Source organism: Bos grunniens, chromosome 19 (assembly GCF_055505025.1).
Source record: "Bos grunniens cultivar Pamir isolate PY7600 chromosome 19, Bosgru_T2T1.0, whole genome shotgun sequence".
In the NCBI taxonomy this organism is placed as follows: Eukaryota; Metazoa; Chordata; class Mammalia; order Artiodactyla; family Bovidae; genus Bos; species Bos grunniens.
Genome location: NC_141183.1, coordinates 13,571,142 through 13,592,721, shown reverse-complemented (window position 1 = coordinate 13,592,721; position 21,580 = coordinate 13,571,142). Strand labels below are relative to the sequence as shown.

At 49.9% G+C, this 21,580-nt stretch overlaps 1 protein-coding gene across 6 annotated transcripts in view; it reads right to left on the bottom strand.

Moving 5' to 3' along the window:
• Positions 1–21,580, bottom strand: part of TBCD (tubulin folding cofactor D) — a 148,834-nt gene that overhangs the window by 52,131 nt on the left and 75,123 nt on the right. For all 6 annotated transcript variants that reach the window (XM_086356808.1, XM_086356807.1, XM_086356809.1 and 3 more), the window contains 2 exons: positions 12,936–13,092; positions 3,841–3,898 (listed from right to left, as the gene is read on the bottom strand). In XM_086356808.1, coding sequence (XP_086212934.1) covers positions 3,841–3,898; positions 12,936–13,092 — 215 coding nt within the window. The remainder of the gene's footprint in view (positions 1–3,840; positions 3,899–12,935; positions 13,093–21,580) is intronic.

The window sequence follows — 21,580 nt, the reverse complement described above, 5'->3', positions numbered from 1 at the left end:
AACAAAAAACAAACAACCCAGTAAAAAAGGGAGGCAAAAGACTTTGTTGGAGCTGAAGGCAGGCCACCCAAGCCACATATTGTTATATGAGTTAAAGTTACTTGACAAATGGCCAGTGGGGGGGATGGTATTTAAAACACCCCAACTCTGAAAGCAAGAATAAATGTCTCATGTGAGGGTACATTCCCCATTTCAGGAGGCAAGAAAGCATCCTCATCACCAGTTACGGAAATAAATCTTGTCACTCCTTCACCAGCCCCTTCTGTTAAATCTTCCCAAATAACCATTTCTTTGTCCAAAAATGATATATAAACAGCCTGCTTTGGTCACTTCAGGGGGCCCATTTTATGAGACCGCCGTGTGCACGAATTAACTCGTTTTTTCCCCTGTTAATCTGTCTGGTGTCACTTTAATCACTAGACCGACCAAAAGCACACAAGGAGCACTGGTGGTTAAACATCACAAACCAGCATCTCACTGAAGAGGATACAGGTGGTAAATACCACACGAAAAGATGCTCAACATCCCCAGCATCACCATGAGAGAAATGCAAATTAAAGCCATGGTGAGCTATCACCACACAGCTCAGCAAAGTAACTAACACAAAAATAATGACACCACCAAATGCTGCGGAGGCCGCAGAAAAACCGACCACTGACAGATGACGGAGGGCACGCTTACAGTGGTGCAGCCCCTCTGGAAAACAGCAAGGCCCTTCCGTGCAGATCTAAACGTGCAACTACCATATGCCCCCCAAATCCTACTCTTGGCATTTGTCCCAGAGAAATAGAAATTGTATTCACACGAAAACCTGTACATAAATGGTCACAGCAGCTTAATTCTTAACAGTTCCAAAGCAGAAACAACCCAGAGGCCCAAGAGCAGATGAACAACACAGGCAGCTGTGCACAGCCAGACAGGGAACGCAACTCAGCCAGGGGTGGGCCGGAAGCAGGGGCTGCCACTACTGCCAAGGCCTGGCTGGACTCTGGGAATCGTGCTGCAGGAAAGGTAGTCCTAAAGGTCACACCGTATATTCTTGTTCAGTCACTCAGTCGTATCTGACTCTGCAATCCCATGGACTGCAGCACGCCAGGCTTCCCTGTCTTTCACCAACTCCCAGAGCTTACTCAACCTCATGTCCATTGAGTCGGTGATGTCATCCAACCATCTCATCCTCTGTCGTCCCCTTCTCCTCCCACCTTCAATCTTTCCCAGCATTCAGGCTCTTTTCCAATGAGTTGGTTCTTCGCATCAGGTGGCCAAAGGATTGGAGTTTCAGCTTCTGCATCAGTCCTTCCAATGAATATTCAGAACTGATTTCCTTTAGGATGGACTGTCTTTGCAGTCCAAGGGACTCTCAAGAGTCTTCTCCAACACCACAGTTCAAAAGCATCAATTCTTCAGCGCTCAGCTTTCTCTATAGTCCAATTCTTACATCCATATATGACCACTGAAAAAACCGTCTAGCTTTGACTAGACGGACCTTTGTTGGCAAAGTAATGTCTTTGCTTTTGAGTATGCTGTCTGGGTTGGTCATAACTTTTCTTCCAAGGAGCAAGCATCTTTTAATTTTATGGCTGCAGTCACCATCTGCAGTGATTTTGGAGCCCCAAAACATAAAGTCTGTCACTGTCTCCATTACTTCCCCATCTATTTGCCATGAAGTGATGGGCCCAGATGCCATGATCTTAGTTTTCTGAATGTTGAATTTTAAGCCAACTTTTTCAGTCTCCTCTTTCACTTTCAACAAGAGGCTCTTTAGTTCTTCGCTTTCTGCCATAAGGGTGGTGTCATCTGCATATCTGAGGTTATTGATATTTCTCCCGGCAATCTTGATTCCAGCTTGTGCTTCATCCAGTCCAACATTTCTCATGATGCACTATGCATATAAGTTAAATAAGCAGGGTGACAATATATAGCCTTGACATACTCCTTATCCTATTTGGAACCAGTCTGTTGTTCCATGTCCAGTTCTAACTGTTGCTTCTTGACCTGCATACAGATTTCTCAGGAGGCAGATAAGGTGGTCTGGTATTCCCATCTCTTGAAGAATTTTCCACAGTTTGTTGTGATCCACAAAGTCAAAGGCTTTGGTATAGTCAATAAAGCAGAAGTATATGTTTTTCTGGAACTCTCTTGCTTTTTCAATGACCCAGATAACCACAATGGTGTGATCACTCACCTAGAACCAGACATCCTGGAACGTGAAGTCAAGTGGGCCTTAGGAAGCATCACTATGAACAAAACTAGTGGAGGTGATGGAATTTCAGCTGAGCTATTTCAAATCCTATAAGATGATGCTGTGAAAGTGCTGCACTCAATATGCCAGAAAATTTGGAAAACTCAGCAGTGGCCACAGGACTGGAAAAGGGCAGCTTTCATTCCAATCACAAAGAAAGGCAATGCCAAAGAATGCTCAAACTACCACACAACTGCACTCATCTCACACGCTAGCAAAATAAAGCTCAAGATTCTCCAAGCCAGGCTTCAACAGTGCGTGAACCATGAACTTCGAGATGTTCAAGCTGGATTTAGAAAAGGCAGAGGAACCAGAGATCAAATTGCCAACAACCACTGAATCATCAAAAAAGCATCCAAACCACAAGAGCGCGAAGACGGCAGCTCAGCACGCTCATAGCGCCCCCTCCGCCTCAGCACCAGAGGAGAAGGCCCCAGAGGAGAAGGCCCCAGGTCACTGGGTGCGGCGCCCCACGGAGCGCACAGGCCAGAGCACAAACCGGAATCCAAGAGGACCAAATACATCGTCACCAGGAAGCAGCTTTGTGACAGGAGAAATTTCATTGCCAGTAATTAGGCAGTCGATCCCTACCTTTTCAAATGAGCTTCAAACAGAAGCACCTTTCACTGCGATAGACATGTGCCACTAAGGAAGGAGGGGTCACTTAGGCGGTGTTTAATACAAAGAACTTCCACTGATTTTAAAGGATTTTAATTGTAACTTAGAAAAAAAAATTCTGTTTTTCTATTCCACCTCTTCCCTAGGATATCATAAAAGCATCAGTGCTTTGATTTTATTATTGCTTCCCAAAATTAGTTCTTAGGTTCCAATAAACAGAAAGAAAATATAAAAGGCAATTTCTTTAAGGCCTTGCAGTGCAGCTTGCGAAGATAATGGGGATCAAACCCAGGCCCCCTACAGTGGAAGCCCAGAGTCCCAACCACTGGACCACCAGGGAACTCCCCAAAAAGCAACTCTTAAACACAGATTTATCAAGAGTCTTACTGTATTCCAAGGAGTCTTACAATTACTGCCTGGGGGAAAATATCAGGCACAAACGTGAAGATTTCTCAAGGAATCACTAGGTTTCCTACTGATGCTCAAGACAAAAGAAGAGAAACTGCAGGACACAGACAAGGTCTTGGGCTTTCCTGGGAAACTTTTGCTTGAAACACAGTTTCAAAGACTCCACATACTTCAAAGAACAGAGAGCAGGCAGGCAGTGGGGAGCTCTGTGACCTGACGGAGCCCCTACATCTGAGGACAGAGGTCATGATTCCACATCACCCACAAGTAGAGGGCACGGCTGCAACACGGATCCCAGGCCCCACCCTCACTTAGATGGCAGCACCCACTGCACACTCGCCCCTCCGGGACCCCCTTGCATCTCCGCCTGGAGGCCGGCAGCCCATTGTGACCCGCCCGCCACAGGCTACAGCCCACTTTCCAGCTGGGACCCAGAGGGAGTGGGAGCCACCCTCCCCCCGCCCCTGGGCCTCGCTCCTGCTTCATAAGCCGGTGACAACAGTCTCTCGGGAGGTGGTCACGGGTGAGAGCCACCCACACCCTCAAGAAAAGGACCAAACAGGACAACTTACAGAGGCTGCTCTCCTGCAGTTTACATCTCGGTCGAAAACAGTGGCAATCACCAGCGCGCTGTGAGGAAGAGAGGAGGAGGTTCATGAAAGGGACTCTCCACAGACCCCCGGGATGCTGACCCCACAGTCTCCCTCCTCCAAGTGCCCAGGAGCCCGTCCATGGCTCGTGGGTTCAGTGGTAGATATGCTCATAGGGCAGCGGGGGTGGCCAACCCCAACTGCACCAGAGCCAGCGGGCTCACAGGGAGGGTGGCCTCGTGCACAGGCCTTGTAGGCCAGGACGAGGACAGCAGTATTGGGGGCAGGACCACAGGTACAAACAGAAACAAGAGGGCCCAGGAGGCCAGCAAGAGCAGCGATGAGCCCTGCACCTCCCCAGAAATGGTAGCCAAGCAGAGCTGCTCTGAGGGGCCTATTCCCCAAGTCAAACTCTGACCACAGTTGGCAAGAAGGAAGCTCCCCCCGGGCTCAGACTGTCCACCAGCTTCACTGAAACCTCCCTTTGCTACATCGTCACCCTCAACCATCAGGGACATATCAGGAGGAGCTCAAGTGCTTACTGGGCTTCGGCGACAACAGAAAGCAAACTGGGACAGAGCGCTGCTGCTGGTGTGACCTGTGAACTGATCTCCCATCAGCCCCCAGAGGAAATGCTTGAAAAGGGGTTATTTCGGACACACCGAGATCTCCTGAAAGAGATGCTGCCCTCCTGTCTGATAGCCATTCTGTTTGGTACTGAAATTGGGGGAGCCAACTCTACGAATCTGTCAACAGCTGTTCATGACGGGTGAATTTTCCCGAATGCAAATTAAAAAGTATAGGCAGCGGGGCCCCTGGGACACTGGAAATGTGCCTGTGTGAGCCAGGGGCACCCCACTCGATGGACGGGGAGGACACAGAGGAGCACTCTCCCCTGGAGCGGTCGTGTTTCTCACAGGGAGGGTCAGCAGTGTTGAAACCACTGCACACAGACGCTGGGAGGGAGCTGGGATGAAGAAGTACTGCGCACAGGAAGGAGGTCAGGGGACTGGGCAGGCCTGGGCTGGAATCGCAGGTGTCCACGCAGTTGGCCAGGCTGGAGGTACAAAGGGTAGTGTAGGAGTGGGTGTGGGCGTGGAACCCAGGTCTTGAATTCTAAACACCATTCTCCACTAAGAGGAACAAGGACTCCTGGAGGTGGTTGACTCTAAGGCTGGGGCAAGGAAAAAAGAAAAGCCTGGGGCATCTTGTCATGCTAGAAATTGAGAAACCATTAGGAAAAATGAAAAAAGGCACAGAAGCCAACCTGAAGTTGTTCCCAATAACTAAACACGCTGCAATCTGACACCAAAATAACCAACAGTGTTAGAAGACAAGGCGTGGTCCACACTGATGTAAGTCAACAAAGGAGCAGAAAGCAGAGGGACCCGTTTTCCTATGAAACCACCACCATCGCTGCTGGCCTAGCACAGGAGCTGATGGGCACGGAGTGTGAAAACTGGATAGTTATTAGAGTCTCAAAGCACCCCCAAAATGCTTATCGCTCTTTAAACATTAATTTTATAGACTTCAACGGGGGGCAGTGAGTTTGGGACACACCCCAAATTCAAAACCAAGATGGCACATCACCAAACAGCAGCTGCGGTTTAATCACTGGCCCCACACAACACTCATTCTCTGGTCTCCTTTGTGAGAAGTCAACATTCAGGGAAGCTGATGAAGGGCTTTTACGGGAACTGCTATTATTTTTGCTATTCTTCTTTAAGTCTAAATTTAGTTCAAACTTAAAAGTTTTTTTGAAAAGCAACTAAATATCTAAAGATTTTTAAAGATCCAGTATTATTAGTATTTGGGGTCCTTTCACTAGTTGAAGCTGAAATGAATTTCAGCAAAACTCTTATTAAAGAGAAGAACCTTTTCCTTTAATAAAGGCAACAGAGAGTGGTTTCCTTTTCCTCTCTCAACTCTTTACTATATTATAAACTATACCCAAGACAAGATTAAAAAAAAAAAAATACCAGTCTTAACACTAAAGGAAATTCATCAACTTTAGCGGGACCATTTAAAGATTAATTGATTCCATTTCAACATCTAAATGCTTTTGTTAACAAAATTTCAGAAATCATTAAACTGACCAAGACATGTAATTCCGTGATCTTTCAATAACCAGCAATTATAAACCTCCTGGTTTTTTCTTTTGTGAAATACAGCTGACTTACAACGCTGTGTTAGTTTCGGGTGTACAGCGAAGTGATTCAGTTACACACGGGTGTGCATCTATTCCTTCTTCACACCCCTTCCTCTTATAGGTTATTATAACACACTGAGTATAATTCCCTGTGCCACGCAGGAGGTCCTGCTGAGACGGGTTTCTATACAGCAGTACGCATAATGCCAATTGCAGCAACATGGATGGATGTAGAGATTACCAACTAAGTAAGGCAAAGGCAAGTATCATATGATATCACTTACACAGAGGGAAAAAAAATGGTACTAAGGGTGAGATGTACGGCAAGAGTAACGTGGAGACTTACACTACCATTTGTAAAATAGAGAGCCAACGAGAATTCACTGTATGTCTCAGGAAACTCAAACCGGGGCTCTGTATCAACCTAGAGGGGTGGGATGGGGAGGGAAATGGGAAGGAGATTCAAAAGGGAGGGAATATATGTATACCTATGGCTGATTCATGTTGAGGTTTGACAGAAGACAACAAAATTCTGTAAAGCAATTATCCTTCAATTAAAAAATAAGTAAGTTTTTTTTTAAAAAAATGGTACTAATAAACGTTTATACAAAACAGAAACAGACCCACGGACATATAAAACAAACTTACAGTTACCAAAGGGGAAAGGTGGCGAGGGATAATTTAGGAGTTTGAGATTAACATATACACGTGACTGTTCTTAGTGACAACATATTTGATATTTTACTCTAAAATATACTATCATCAATGGAATTTTAAGTGTTATATTTACATATGAGTAAGTGCTAAAGCTAAGTCATTTCAGTTGTGTCTGACTCTTTGTGACCCCATGGACTGTAGCCTGCCAGGCTCCTCTGTCCATGGGATTTTCCAGGTAAAGAAACCAGAGTGGGTTGCCATTTCCTCCTCCAGGGGATCTTCCCAACCCAGGGATCAAACTCGTGTCTCCAGCATCTCCTGCATTGACAGCTAGGTTCTTTACTACTAGCGCCACCTCCATAAGATCATATGTATTTTAGGAAAATATACTAACCAAGAATTCCCGCTTTCCTTTAATGTCTGACATAAGAAATATGTGGACATGTTTTCACTGACTCTGGGTCCAGCCAACACTACCAGAAGTTCACATTACACACTGAATTCTTGAAATTTCCTGTCAATCTATTTGTCCTAAATTACAATTTTTTAATTATTGAACACTTATTAATAAAGAGAAAATGGAAAAAAAGAAGAAACTTAGAATCACCTGCCAATCTACAGTCCACCATAACCCCTGCAAGGTCACTGCTAAGTTATACACCAAACCCCTCCGACCCCCAGACCACCCCCCCTCCAAGCTGTGGACATGCTGGCTCTGCCCAGGACAGGCTGAGCCCAATTTCAACCTTGGTGCAGCCAAGACCACTGAGCCAAGACCAAGTTCCACTCTGTGCCACCTGCTGCGCCATGCAGGTCAGCCTGGGGGGCCTGCCCTGTGGTGCCAAACGGAGATAGTTGGGCTTTAAGACTGTATGTTTACATTGTAATCAAGCCAAAACAGTACTGAACTCCTGTGTCGAAGGGCCCTTCCCAGCTTCATCATGTGTGGATTACCTCCTTCCAGCCACGGGCAAGGGGCTCCATCTACTTCACTCTCTTTGCACCTGCTCCCCATGGTTACCTGGTGGTTACGAGGGGCGCAGCAGGGGCTGTCCCGGTCGAGCTCAGGCACTCACTGCAGGACACTGCGTTTACACTCATCTGCAGACACCTCTCTGTGTTCGCCCTCAGGTGGGTCTGTGGGCACACCCCCTCCCCCCATGGTACGGCCCAGCCCAATTGGCTCAGTTCCTGTGGTCACTAGCCACACAGCAGTCATTCCTGGAGAGACTGTATGTCATGGGAACCCCAGCAGAAAGCCCCCTGAATGGCAAGCAGCGGTCTACCTCTGGGTGCAAGGCCCCTGTTCCTTCACGGTGAGCATACCCTGGCCTTGTGGTCACAGGAACAGACCCCCACAGCTCATGAGGGCCTGGGGCCAGGCCACCAACTCAGACAGGCAGGGTGAGGCTTGTCCAAAGACTGGTAACCAAAGGGCCGGCATTGGCTATAGCCGAGAACTTGACCCTGGGGCACTACAGACGGGCCCACAAACCTCCATCAGGTTGCTTCTGCATTCGTGAGTAAATGGCTTAAAATATTTACTGCTTTATTCACATTCTACCAGCCTTCACAGAATACAGTAGGACAAATATAACAAAACCACTTAAAAAGCACAACTTTTAAGTACAGACTCAAGTTAATTCAACAAGTCCACTGTGTAAACCTCTGTGAATGCAACAGGTTTTTAACACTGTTCTGGTGTGGACTAAATTTTGAAAATTGTTCTGATTTCACACTTTCAGAACAAAACTGGCTTATCTGGAAATACCAGCATGTTTCAAATAACAGTACGTGTGACAACACGGGTTACATATAATCACGAGAGATTCCCCCAGGGCCCCCAGGGCCCCCACGTCCCGTGGGCTGTGAAGTCTTCCTCAGCAGAACGGGGCAGAGCATGACTCTGCACTCTCTTTTCCCATTTCCGAGAGGGGTGCAGGGGCCAGGCTGCAGCCAGCCAAGGAGCATTCTAAGCACATGGCAGCCACTGGGCCTGGAACGCTCTCGGTATCTTCACCTGTTTGCTTTCGCTGGGAGAGTTCAGGTGATACTTCCCCAGGATTTCCCAACACAGAAGGATGGTCTATGTCAAACAGAGAGGGATTTTCTTTCTTGTCCGAGTCAGGGGAGCTGCATGCCCAGACCTGCTCCAAGTTCCAGGCACCTGGCTTTTAGCAGGTACAGCAAAGAGCAGATCTTACCCCAAACTCAATTTTTGTTAGTTGGTGTAATATTTTTGTGGCAATAAAAAACAAAACATCCTTTTTACCTTGAGTAACAGTAACCCTGTCATTTCAAAATATCAAAATGTCATTTCAAAATATGCTTTTCAAAATATCAAGATGGATGATTTCTTACCCATCCATGCTTAAAAGCTACAAGTCACACTATTTGGGAAATAAACTGCAAGACCCGCCTGTGGCTAAATTTTTCCCTAAATCAGAAGAATCAAAGTTCAGGAGCCAGCTGACATGACGGTGAAACACAAGACATCTGCAAAGTGCTTCAATCACAGCAGAGCTAAATGGAGGCCGAGGGGAGGCCTGACAGGTGGACGGGCGGGAACACTCTGGTCAGTAACTGCCACTTAATTTTTCTCAAGAAACAAAAAAGGTTATCTTCCCCCTGGAAGTCTGCCATCAAGAAACGCTGAGTGGGAACAAGACGTAGCTTTGAGCAATGCTTGCCATTTCCTGATTTTTCAGGACAATCTTGCCCTCGAGGAAGAGATCTGGGAGCCAATCCCCAGGCGCTGCCCACGCTGCCCTGCTCGCCCAGCTTGCTCTGCGAGGCTGAGCTGGGCACTGCCCCTAGCATGGGAGGGGCCCTGCAGGGTTGATGTCAACAGGAGCTCGGCTTACAAAAGAGTTTCAGGTGAGGAAATCGCTAGAAGGTGACAACCAACGCATATACTGGCAACAGGGCTCTTTTTTTTTCTCCTTTTCTTCTTGCAAATTAGCTTTTGATTACTGGTGAGAAGGCTATTTCAAAATAATACACGACCATCCTCTACCATTTTAACTCTGTGTTTCTCTGTCCCTAAATTACGCTTAGCTTCTCAGGAAGCCCGATTTACTTATCCACAAAATAATTATTCCATCTTTTAATCTGCGTATAACACTTAGGAAATACGGGTTTTCAAAACCGACCAACGCTAATTCAAACTATGTTGTGTACTGACCTAGAAACTTCCTTTGGGGTATTTATAAAACAGAGATGGTGAGCATATATCCACGGGTGAAGTGAAACGACAGTTCCTCACGTTCCTCTAGGAAGGTTCTTCCCTGCCCGGCCGTCTGAGCTGGGGGCCGGCCACACTGACCTCTCCCTCTGTGTGGGCTGCGCCCAGCCCTGCCTCGTTACTACCGCCGCCTGACTCTCTCCATCAGATGTGTCTAGTTCGTTTATAGAATTATAGTTTGATCTCAACTGTCTACTTTTGCAGGATTCAAACTGAAGAGTTTGTGAAAGTATAGTTGAAGATCTCAAGATTTTATCATGTGCCAGGATGAATGGGCTTAAAAGCTGACAATTAAAATGTGGTCACTTATTACAAACCAAGAGAGGCAGATCTCGAAGGACACACCCCAACCGATACTTCTAAGGCAGGGAGGCGAGCACCAGCAGCGTCCTGAAGGCTCACGTGGCACTGTGACTCACCTCCAGCCCGCCCGCTCCACCCCCCAGGCCTGCCATGGAGATGGACCGGGAAGGGCTGGAGCACAGGCTCCCTAGGAACCTGCCAAACTGGACTGAGAAAGCTGCCAGGCACAGCTCCAATGGGCACTTGCCAATCCAGTCCTGGGATGGGCGCAGGGGAAGGGGACAAGAGGGGCCCCCTCTGAGCAGAAACTCCACAAGGCACCAATTCCAGGGTCAATTAGGAGAAATTAGGAGCGCTGTGAAGCAGGAGTCTCTGGGCTCCCCTGCCAGCTTGCACTTTCAGTGAGTGTAAACTCATCAGCGATCTCTTGGGCGTGCCCGAGACGTCAGGGAAATTCAGCCTTCCCCGAGATCAAAGGTCCTGAGTGAACCACACGAGTTTCTGTGGATGGACGAGTTTCTGTGGATGGACGTGGCCACCAGTCCCTGCCACTGTGATCTGTCCTTCAACCCAAGCACCATTTTTTAAAAAATCCCACCTCAGAAAGCCTGGCATCCTGACCACCCACCTCCACTCCATCCCCCCACATTTCAGAGCCCTTGGGGGTCCCCTGGTAGGGCCTGCCCAGGCCCTCAGCTACAAGCAGACTTGCAGCACCCTTGCCCTGAAGGTTGGCCACAGAGGCCTCTATCCAGTGGGGTCACTGGTCTCTTCAACACCCTCCCCAGACAGGCACAAGCTCCAGGATGTGACCCCTTCACCAGACAGGGTCTTTCCTTTTCTGAGTAACAGGGGTCACCCTGGAGTAAGATGTGCGGTGCCCCTTCAGCCTCCTGGAGAACCGGATGGGAGTCTGTGAAGGATCGCCCACAATGGGAAACCATGCTTCGAGTGCCACATGTTACACGAGGGCGAGGCTTAACATTCACCAGCACTCCTGCACACCCTCAATGGCTGGTACTCTGCATTAAAACCTCTGCTGAGATGAACACTGCAACGGTGTCTGCTTGTGGCTGAAAGAGCCTCCTTTCCCAAGTCAAGGGCCTGCACAGAACCCTGCTCTCTGGCTCATCTGTGCCCACAGGGCTCAGGACTCTTCACACTATGTCTCTCCAAGTTGGCAATGAGGTCTTGTGACTCTGATGCTCTCACCTATGGGGTGGCGAGAAGCTTCTGCCCCAAGCAGAGGACGTTATGAGTGGTGGCCACTCACCTCTGTGCCCAGTGCCTCTGCTGACGCTTCAGCCCTCAGTCCTGATTCTCTCTTTGGCTGGGCTGAGCCAAAGACAGTCCCCAGAGAAAGGAGGGGCCCAGGTTCCTGCAACCTTCAGTGCTTTCAGCCACAAAGGTTAAACTGAAAAAAGAAGCCTGCCGAGATGATTTCACTCTGAAATGGGAATGACCCTTTGAAGCCAGGTCCCCCGAAGTCGGGGCATGCCAGTTTCTGGCAGAGGCAGTGTGACAGGTGCAGAGCTGGACCTGCCTGGGCCCTGGGCACAAGACCTCAGCTGAGTGGGACGCCACGACTGTGAATTAGACAGCTCCCATCTAGAGGCTCATCGTGCTGTGACTGCTGATGGAAACAGTGAGCAAAATACACCCTGCGCTTTCATTCTAGTTACAGAAGCAGCTTCCAAAAAGCTGAGGAGCAGAGCAAGAAAGCAGTAGGCAGAGCCCTCCCCGAAGCTGTATTAACAGCAAACGATCTCACCTTCGTAGACCAACAAGACAGTGGGGAACACACGAGGGCAGGAGCAGGGGACAAAGGCACGGGCAGCCTGGTCTCCGGAGCCAGGCCTCAGGCCGCAGACACCCACCACAGCCTCTCCAGGAGCCTACTGCCCTCCTGCCCCTCCCGGGGTGACATGGCCAGGAGAAGTCAGACACTTTTACGACTTCCTAGGAAGCAGTGTATCTCCCTGAGCAAGGATCAGAATCCCCAGGCTGCTCTGCAGGCCTTCCCTTCACATGAGGGTTAAGATTGAGAGATACAGCCTGGCCACGCGACCTGAGCAGTAAGCGAGCCTGAGAACCCTCTCCTGACCCTCGAGCGGCCCCCGTCCCCTGCGGCTTTTCCCCAGGCGCTGCTGGTGCTCAGACCATAGGGAAGCCCATTGCACTGGCCAGAGGAGGAGACAGAGTTGCCCTGTGGATACGTTTTGAGGCCTGAGGGTCTCCCACTCTTGTCAGGGCACCTCCTTGGTGGGAGGCAGCTTCCAGGACTGGAGATCATGTTAAAATCCATCTCTGAGTAAAAGTGGTCAGGTTGGTGTTACAACCATGACCAACCCAGTTCTCAGCTCCTCCTCCAGCGTGACACAGAACCAACAACCAGAAGTGGACGGCTGAATTCCCTTTTCATGTCAGAGGGACTCAACTTCAGTCTGACAGGAGACAGGGAGAAAATTAACATCACTATACTAGGGACACATCTCTTTCGAATTCTCCCGGGCACAGACGTAGGATCCTAAAAGTGGGGCCCACGCCCATGTGGCTGGCACAGCCCGCTGCCCTCAATGCTCTGCCCAGGAAGCCATGGAAAAGGTATTTTTCTGACCTCATGAGGCTGTGCTGGTTTTCACTGCACAGGAGCAGACAGTGAAGCAGGCAAGCCAATGCTGTCACTAGTCCAAAGTGACTGGAGGATCACTTAACAGTATTTACCTTGAGATTGCCGTGACGAAAGGCTTCAACTCCTGAGGCTCGTAGGCACGTGCGAAGGCCCAGCACACGTAGCAGGCGGCGTCCCGGACGTTGGAGCCCACGCTGCAGGCGCCCCGCTTCTCCTCGTACGTCAGCGCCCTCAGGATCACGGGGACAACTGCACACAGGGGAGAGAGACTGTGAAGCGGCCCTGAAGCAGTGCTCCTGGCTCCATAGACACTGTGCCCGCTGTACCACCACCCCGCCTGCACCTTGGCCCCGCAGAGCCTGGTGTGAGCAACACACACCACGGTCCCACCCCAAGTCACTTAGAAACTCACGACCTGCTCAGGAAGTCACTCAAGAGTCCACCACCTCGACTCAGGTGAGAATGTTTCTGAAAAGTTGCCCCCAAACTCCTAGAGGATGGCACAGACATGCCCGTCGGCCACACCCAAGGGACGCTACCAGGTCCTAGAAGACGCAAAGGGACACAGGGGCCGCCAGGAGCGAGGGAAGGCGCTGGCACATCAGGGCAGTGAGAGGAGGGTGGGCAACGTCACCCAGGACACTGTCCAGGGAGCAAAGGACACCTGACCCCGAGGCCACGTCCCCCAGAGTCTCGTTGTCAAGGCGACCACGAACAACACATGGGTTTCTAATTCTGGCCAAAAGCCGTCTCCAGCTGGGGAGTGAGTGTGGACCCCGTTACACAGGTGTGCTAACCCTGCTCAGAGGGCATCTGTGACCTCGCTGAGCTTCAGGGCTGAGAGCCAGGATGACAAAGGAAAGCAAGCCCAGGGTCACTCTGTGCTAACTTCAGGAATAACCCAGATATATTGAACTATGTAAATCATCTGTGATATTTAAAATAATTGGAAATACATACAGATATTCTTTCTGGTTCCATTTTAAAATGTCTCACTGAGTTTCTAATACTGCATACGTGGTTTTTTATACAAAGAAACAAGTGAGTTTAAGACCCCTGGGAAGAACACTGTACTGTTAAAGGGAGCTGAAGCTGTACGGTATTTGCCTATTATCATATTCATGTATTTCATGTATATGGGAAGGGTTTGTCTATTAGAGACACGTAAATTACTTTAAAAGAAAATAAACTATATAACACTCACGCACAGAGTTTTATGCTGGTGTGCTGCCATCCACGGGGTCACAAGGAGTTGGACTCCGTGACTAAACAACAACAAAGGGGGTTTAAAAGTAAAAGAAGTGAGCTCGAGTGAGTGAGCTCAAGTGCCCCGACTCCTGAGCCTGCGCGACGCGGCCCTCCTGCTGCAGCTCCCGAGGCCGCGTGCCCAGAGCCCGTGCCCTGCAACAGGAGAAGCCCACGCACCACAGCCAGAGAGCAGCCCTCGCTCACGGCAACTTGAGAGAGGCCAAGCACCACAACAGAGTCCCAGAGCAGCCAGAAAAGCTTTTAAAATAAAAATAAAATAGCCAGCCAGCATGGAACTATACTCAGTATTTTATCATATCCTTTAGGGGGGAAAAAACCTGAAAAACATATGTGTGTATGAAAAACTAAACCACTGTGCTATACATCTGAAACTAACATGATATTGTAAGTCAATCATACTTCAATAAAATAAAATATAAAATACAAAGCATGTATAAATGCCAAACCAAACCAGAGGACACTACCACAGCTATTTCAGATAAAATAGTTAAATCTAATTAGCCATTTTAAAAATTACTATCTCAACTTGAACTTAAGCTGTAATGCTTAAAATTGGCCTTCATTTGTCTTACCTGGGGAAGTTCTACTTTACCTGGAACTACTCCTAGTTTTCTAGTGTTGTTCATACTCTCTGTGTTAAGAGGGCAGCCTAGTCATGGCCCAACGCGTGTCAGAACTAACAGGCTGTGGCACCTGACGGGCGCCCCGTATAAGCTCAGCGTCAGTGCCTCGCCACATTCTCTAAAATCACCACTCTACCCAGCTGCCCAGACACTTCTGGGGAAGACCGTTCAGCAACTCTTAGCCTGAGGGGAATCTGGATGCTAACTGCTGAGTCCCAATTTATCGGTCCACTGGACAAAATCAATTTCCAAACAGACAGCTATGAGTGACAGCGGTCAGTACCGTCCACATGCACTTCAGGTGGACGTCACATCCAACCACTACCCTGAGACAGGCTCAGGGACCCCTGGGAGAAGCCCACCTCCACAAGGACACAGCCTCACCCTTGACCAGCGGGCCCCCAGGCCCCTGAGCGGGTGGGGGCGCCGGACGCCGGGGTCAGAGTGAGATGGGTCCTAAGGTCAACCAGTCACAAAGAAAAGGACACCCACTGTGACCTGTGCCCACTAACAGAGGTCTGCCTCAGCACAGTAAGAGACCTCACATGGCTGACCGGCATTTGTTGATGGGAAAATCGACACGCTCGGAGGTCCGAACACAGGGCTATCTGGCCCACTTCTCTGCCTCAAGGAATGGAAGGAGGCCAGCTGTGAGAGGGCAGTGGGAGCCATATGCTGCACTCAGGCTCAGCCCTACTTGAGAGAGGAAAAAAGCAGTACAAAGCATGGGCTCTGAGTTCTGTGTAGCAAGGTGGCCCCCACAAACCCCAACTTTGGTCCCTGGCACCCACATGTGCCCATGTGATGTGCTCGGGTAGCCACTGGCCCTCAAGACACAAAGGCTCTGACTGCTCTGCGTCCACCCAGCTAGGTCAGAGAAGCAGAGACCTGAGCCCGCATGGGCCTCAGGGCCTCACTGCCAGCCCTGCCCACTCATGCGACCAGGCTGCTGCAGCTCCCTTGGCAGGTCCTACCCCAGTTCTCAGCATGGGCAGGTTCAAATTCTTTCTCTCGAAAGCTCCGGTGACCCCTCTATTACTCTTGCCACAAACACCAGTGGCTGAGGCCCAAGTACAGGTGAAGAAGCGCTCAGTTCAGTTCAGTTGCTCAGTCATGTCCGACTCTTTGCGACCCCATGGACTGCAGCACTCCAGGCTTCCCTGTCCAACACCAACTCCCGGAGCTTACTCAAACTCATGTCCATCGAGTTCAGTGATGCCATCCAACCACCTCATCCTCTGTCGTCTCCACCTCCTCCTGCCTTCAATCTTTCCCTGCATCAGGGTCTTTTCCACTGAGTCAGCTCTTCACATCAGGTGGCCAAAGTATTGGAGCTTCATCATCAGTCCTTCCAATGAATATTCAGGATCGGTTTCTTTTCGGATGGGCTGGAAGAAGTGCTGCCAGCAATAAACGCAGGCCTCGCTGCTGGACTGGGGTCTGAGAGGGGACTACAGGGCCACTGAGAGCAATGCTGGGACACTTGCCTCACAGTCACTGAAAAGGGATTTGATCTGCCTAATGCAAAACCGCTCAGGAGGAGAGAGAGCTGACGGATTTCTTCAACAAGAAAGTTGGAAAATGAGGCTCTCGGCTTCAATTCATGCCCCAGGCGGGTAGAAGGATGGGGTCGGGACTGCTGCTGCTGCTGCTGGGCAGGGCCTGTGGCTGCCCCCGACCTCTCGGACCTTCACCACCAGGCTCTTCTGTGCAGGATGAGCTGGGCTTCCAGTTCAGATATCCGGGGACGGGAAGACAAGAGACAGATCAGCCCCGGTCCACGCAGGGTACGGAGCAATTACTGAGCCTTGGGGTGGTATATGAAGGAGACACAGTCTTTGCCCTAAACTTTTATAAGAAGCCATTATCAGAGGAAAAAATTCAAAAACTAACAGCTCTTTCCAGATTCAACAGGTTTAAAATAAGGAAACTCTTCAATCACACTGAACAAAAAACCTTTCTCACGGTTCCAATTACACACTGCAAATACATGTCAAATATATAAGGTTCCCCAGAGGGCTTCCTTTTGGCAACCCAGAGTCCAGCAATGTAATTTAAATACCCTTCTCTCTAGACAGCATGTCATTTGTCTAACGCCAACTGCCTAAGGACAAAGCAGCCTCTAGGTGAGAGAAACGAGTTAACCCTCAGAACACCCAGTCCCCACTGCAGGCCTTTACAGATGCACTCCAGGGATCGGGAGGAGCTCAGACGTTCTCTGCAGCATCCTTAAAAAATAAAAAAATCACCATACAGCCAGCTCAGAAGTTATGAGTTTTGATAAGTAATGAATTATCCTAATTAAAGCAGTCCATGGTATTGCAAAGAGTCGGACACAACTGAGCAACTGAACAACATACTACTTCAAAATCAAACTCAGCACGTGAGGAATATCACCGCGTGGGCCCAAGTGTCCCAGAGTCACTGAGCCACGTCCCGAGATGCACTTCAGTATCTACCAGGATGCACTGCGCCACATCTCCCAGGCAGTACTAGAACGACATCTCCCAGACACATTTGGCTGAGTCTCCCGAGATGCCCCTGAGCCTCGGCACATGATGGAACCGCCTATGCAGCCAGGAGCCTGCCTGCCCAGTCTGAGCCCAGGAAGGCACCAGTTTCCCGGGAGCAGGTGTGGCCAGCACCACTGAACTTCTATTTCAGTCATCAGTACAAACAGCCACCATACCTTCCTAAAGAATGCAGTCCAACTTGCTCGGGAAAAAACATGCTGAATTTGCTGGGGGAAAGGAAATGACGGACAGAAAATCTGGTTCCACAGACATTTAGTTTTTAGTTCCCACAGGACATCTGAAAAAACTATCCCAAAGGCTGACCTGTGGGCAGCACTGCGAGCCACAGCACCAACCACTCTGCACTCGGGGGCAAGTGCAGACTTGGGCACCGGCGTTTCCTGGAGCGTGAGGGATGCCCGCCCCACAGACCCTGGGAGTCCTCAGCCAGGGCTCGTCTCCACAGGTACAGTAGAGCGGGATCCTGGGGCATCCTGTGTTGCTGGGGTGGGCACCTGGCCCGCACACCACCTGCTTTCCCCTCTCCCCCACGTGCTCCAAGCACACGCACCCTGCCACAGGGGAGCACCCATGAAGCCCTCTGCCTCTCTTTCCACAGGAAAGTCACGTGGCCACGCTGGTCCAAGGGCCCTCCCACTTGTCCTCCCTGTGAACAAGACCGCCCCCCCCCCACCACCACTGCCCATGGTGCTGCGGCTGGGAGGCAAGGCTCAGCTGTCCAGAGGCCAGAAATGGACATTCCCTTTACCAGGTGCCGTAAAAACACGAGAGGTCCCGGTGTGAAGCATGCAGTCCAGGATTTCCTGGGATGCATGTTTAGCCACAGATAAAGGCTCTCCTCAAAAGAGAAACACACAATGGCAAGACAGCAGGAAGTTACTCTTTTAGGGCAGGAGCCCGTAGTCTTGGGGCAGGACCTTGTGAAATGCGTAACACAATCGCAAAGCAAGACTGGGGCAAACGAGAAGCACCTACTCTTCCATCTGACGGCACCCTACCTCCTCGGTGTGCAGGGCAGCTCCCGCCCAGAGGAAGAGATTAGCGAGTATTCCTACATAAAGCATCTCAAACCTCAGTGGATCAATACACTCAAGAAAGTTTTAAAGCGAATAACAAACAAGGTAAGTGTGGTATGATGGATAAAGACGTGATGGCGATTACATGTAAAAAACTCACATACATGTATCATGGGAATATTCCAACCTAAAAAGGGGAGAAACAGCAGACGGGGAAACTTGGGGAAAAAACAGGAATGTAAAAGGTAAGGGACAAGAGAGCCGTTTCTGAAGATCACACGAGCAGAACCTGACTTTCAACAAAACCTCCAGACCTGTGTGTTGATGCAGTAGGCCATGTGCCTGTGACCCATCCACAGGACACCTGTCCAGAGGGGAGAGTGCGGGAACTGCTGTGTTCAAGCCACTCACCATGGACTCAGGAGGCATGGGTAACAAGGTGACGAGGGCAGTGCAGGCAGACGGCCCTGACCCTGTGTGCCTGGGCCTCCTGGGGTGTGTCCCCAACTTGTCACAGAAGCTGCACTGCTGCCACCATGGTTCCTAAGGGCAGAAATAAACCCTGCCATGACGGGACGGGGCGTGTTGTTTAAATACAACAGAGCCACTCAATGCAACTCATGCTGCTACCCAAAGAATATTTAATGACAGGAGGACACTCAGAACCCTCGAGCAGGGTGCATGCCATCAATGGCTCACGTGTGATATTGGTGACAATCAGCACTCACTATGGGCCAGGCCTTTGTCCGATTGACCCTGGAGGTAGGGGAACCGAGGTACGGAGAGACGGCCCAGCCCCTGGACTGCAAAGCCAGCCCAAGCATCACGCTGAGAGCCCCAGGTGCTCATGGCCCCCACCTGCTACAACCTGAACAGTGTGACCTCCAGGCAGCGAGACTCCAGGTTTCCTTAGCTGCTGCTTCATGTCACTGTCCCCAGTGTCCGTAATGATCACTCACGATCTTCATAATTATTAACAAAGGCAATACCACACTTTAAAACGTGGTTTCACCCTTTCCACTATTCAGAGGACACCACTTAGCCACTAGGCCAAGAGCAGGTGAAGGACCCTGGGACCAGGATGACTGCTCCAGGATGACCCAGCTAGCGTGGGTCCAGGAGTCTGACACTTCAGACAGGATCACAGCGGGGTCCTTCTCAACATCAAACACATATGCTCCATTTATTCACAGGAACCATTCCTGTGTGGAACACAGATCAGAGAAGAGGACAAATCAAAGAAGAGTAAACACTTATAACGATCTGAGTGCTTGCTTCAGCAGCACATATACTAAACCTGGGACGATACAGAGAAGATTACCACGGTGTCACTTGTATCTAAATCTAAATACGACATAATCTAAAATACAACACAAATGAACCTACTGACAAAACTGAAACGGTCCCACAGACACAGAGAAACAGACTTGTGGTTGCCGAGGGAGAGGGGCTGAGGGAAGAAGGGGTGGGAGGCTGGGGTTAGCAGGTGTGAGCTGTTACATACAGAACGGATACACACGATCCTGCTGTGCAGCACAGAGAACTATACAGTCGATATCCTATGATAAACTGTAACAGAAAGAATATTTTAAAAAATTAACACCACATCGTAAATCAACTATACTTCAATAAAAATAGATAAGAACGACCAAAAACAAAAAAAGATCTGACATCAGCCAAGGCCACAGGGAAGATAAGTCCTCCCACAGCGGTAACCCACCACACACACAGGGGTCCTCCTCCAGCCCACAGCAGTCCCCCTACCCAAGCGGTAGCCCCAGCCCAGAGTGGTACCCCTACGTCACCACTGGGGTGGCCATGGCACAATACCAATGAAGCCGAGTAACTGAGAACCTTTGAGCCATGGCTTCCTCGTCACCTGTGCTACCAGAGCATCCACCCAGGTGACATTGGGTACCTCTTTCCTCCCCTCCAGCTCCCTGGGCTCCCCAGAGGGTTAAGGAAGGTGCTGACTGCGAAAGCAAGTGCCCAGTATAGGAGATGCCCCTGTGGCTACCATGGTAAGTTTCCACCAGGCTGGACGAGCAGGTGCGCTTTCCACGGGAACTCCTGGTTAGACTGTTTATACTAAACATCTGGTACAGGAACAAACTGTTCTAAACCAGATGCTTCCAAGCAGCTCTGCGAGGAACCCTGGGCTCCGTGCGCTCAGCCACGTTCCGTGACCTGCCACAATGGAACACGACTCCAAAAACAGACTTCACATGATTCCAGGTGTTCAAAACTTAATAAAGATTTCAATCAAGAGTGCTTTTCTTTAAAAATTTAGTTTTTTTAAATGTCACTTTTTGGACTACACTGTAAAATAACCTAATTGCGTATCTTTCCTATTTTAAGAGACAATTACATGTCTTTAAAAAAAAATCAATTAAAATACACTGATGTACTAAGGTATCAATAGAATATAAACAAAAGCACCTCCTCTCTTCAGTGCAGTAAGCATCCGAGGGGACAGTGGTGGCTGGTTCTAGAATCTGATTCCCCAGGGTGCTGCCGCAGAGGCCCTGCCCCAGGACGAACTCTGGGGTGCTAAGATCTTTAACTTGCCATGACTGGGGACAGGGGCTGACCAGTGCGGCCCGGCAGCTGACCTCCCAGGTCTGTGCCCACGTCGCCACCACACCTTGCCCCCTGGATGGCTAACGTGTGGCCATCCCCGGGGGTGGCATGACCGGTCTGCACACCATGAGACAACCCAGAGCTGGCTGGCCCTTCTGACTGTGGTGGGGCCGGCTTTGAGTAAACAGATTATCTCCACGGTACCAGCTCTCTGGCGCAGGGGAAACGAGCTGCTGATCCTGTCGAATGAAACACGACTTCCACAGGATATGAAGACGACACTGAACACGAGGCGAGTACGAGAGACAGCAACTGAGCCTTCGGGGGGATGAAGGGCCTCCAAGGGGGAAACGGAAATCGTGCAGTTCCCAAAGTCCCTACCACCAGGCCCAAAAAACAGGACGACGTGCACCCTTTTTGCTGCCACCATCCACACAAATGATAAACAACAAGGCCAAGTGACAAGGCTTCCCTGAAGCCACTCTCTTGGGGTTAGCCGCTTCTGAGCAGGCCAGAGCAGGAGCCAACAGCTGGACCTCTGTCAGGAGGCACCCACAGGGCTGTGTGCCACACGTGGTGGCTCAAAGAATTACTGAAGAAGGGCAGGAAGTGTGCCTGCCGCAGAAGGTGGGCAAAGATGGCTGGACGACAGCTGTGAGGGCGACGTCCCAGTAAGACGTCAGCACAGGACACAGCGGGTTTTACATTCTGAGGA